The sequence below is a fragment of the Cystoisospora suis genome (genome assembly GCF_002600585.1).
Source record: "Cystoisospora suis strain Wien I chromosome Unknown contig_2455, whole genome shotgun sequence".
NCBI classification, from domain to species: Eukaryota; Apicomplexa; class Conoidasida; order Eucoccidiorida; family Sarcocystidae; genus Cystoisospora; species Cystoisospora suis.
Window position 1 is genome coordinate 1 of NW_027155254.1, and position 1,806 is coordinate 1,806.

Below are 1,806 nucleotides of genomic sequence, written 5' to 3' on the forward strand. Positions count from 1 at the left end.
ACCTTCAGACATTGTGTTGATCCGCCTATCATAGCTAATCTAAAGTTTACACTCTACCCAGAGTCCTCACATCGACGCATGCACTTCCCGATGACACATCGGTCCCGCTATTCCCGTTTTTTCTCATAATCTGGTCAATTCTACCCCTGGATTCAGGTTACTACAGGCTAAGTCGTGGGTCTATGGGTCAGAATACTATTCTGACACCTCTCCCCTTCCCTTTCGACTCGGTTCCCCCCCTCTCTCCTTTTGACACATAAGAGAAAGGTTGGGAACGATGTTCACATAGATCTTCGAACACCTTTGTAGTAGTTATATAGGGTTTGTTGACATCCCCCAAGGTTACTCTCTGGTTCCCAAGTAACAGTCCCATCCATCCAAAGCACTTTATACCAACGTTCGCCCGTTACAGTATCGTCCTTGTGCTTGAAGATCCCCTGTACTTCATATTCATTGCCTGGGATGGCTACTTGAGAGCTGGTAGCTGATCTCAACTCTGAGAGGTTCCCCATCCATGGTTTCAATAACGACACATGGAAAACTGGATGCATCAACATTGATGGAGGTAGTTTCAACTTATGTGCACGTTCTTCTACCTTCCTATGACTTTGAATGGACCTCTGTATCTTGAACCCAAAGCTCTCGACGAACTCGTAGTGGCCATGGGCAAATGTGTTACCTTTAGCCACACTTTGTCACCGATCTGGAAATCCACAGGCCTCCTATGCACATTGGCAAACCGNNATTCGCGCCCGACGTAAGGTTATCTCCGCTTGAAGGGGCAGATTAGCTGAGGACACTGTCACGGGCAACTCATATTTTCGGCATATAGGTTTATTTGGAACAAAACCATATAACATCTCAAAGGGCGATGCCTTGGTACTGGAACGCACAGTACTGTTATAGGCGAACTCTAACATAGGTAACACTTCTACCCATTTATACTCATTACCTAAAATGGTACATCGGATCATTTGTTCAATTGTTTGATTCGTCCTTTCTGCTAAACCATTCGTTTGGGGGTGGTAAGCAGTGGACATCTTAAGAGTAATGTTGAGCCGATTGCACGTGCTCCTCCATATCTCGCTTGTAAACCGACTGTCACGATCACTGATGATAGCCGATGGCACACCGTGAAGTCTAATAATTTCCCTCACTAGTATATGTCCCATTTCCTCTGCTCCTATGGTTTGGAACGTAGGTATAAAATGCGCCATTTTAGTTAACTGACAAATCGAAGGTAACAATAGCGTCACAATTGTCCTTTCCTTTGAATAAGCCCATAATTAGATCAACGTTAATAACTTCCCATGGGAAATTCGGTGTTGGCAAGGAACATAACAATCCTCCATACTTCTGGTACGAAGCTTTCCCTTGAGCACACGCGGGGCAAGATTTAACATACCTCTCAATATCTAGTCGCATGTCCGGCCACCAAAAGATACGCTCGATATCCAACGTCGTCTTCTCAATTCCAGGATGCCCTGCTAAAGAATCATCATGAAAACTTTGAAGCACCTCCCTCCTTTTGTTAGCGGTTGGTACGCACAACTTCCACCCTTCACGCACTTTTACCCACAACAGGTGTTCCTCCCATCGATATTCTTTCCCCCCTTCAATCAATGGGATGTTGGTCCCTGTACTCTCATCCGTCCCCAATGTTTCACACGTCTTAACAATCTCTCTAAAGTCGGTGCACTCCCTATAGTCGCCACTCCATTCTAAACGCCTCGGATTCCCCATAGGTTTCCTGCTTTTTTCATTCCCTCGTTGACTTTCAAGCAAGACCATAACCTTTTCCAAGTA

General features: G+C 45.3%; 1 protein-coding gene across 1 annotated transcript in view; it reads right to left on the bottom strand.

The window, feature by feature from the left end:
• Positions 1 to 1,218: 1,218 nt before the first annotated feature.
• CSUI_005100 (retrotransposon ty3-gypsy subclass) overlaps positions 1,219 to 1,806 on the bottom strand; it is a gene marked incomplete at both ends in the record, with an annotated part of 4,010 nt that continues 3,422 nt past the window's right edge. The window contains one exon of the mRNA XM_068065279.1: positions 1,219 to 1,684. Coding sequence (XP_067922745.1) covers positions 1,219 to 1,684 — 466 coding nt within the window. The remainder of the gene's footprint in view (positions 1,685 to 1,806) is intronic.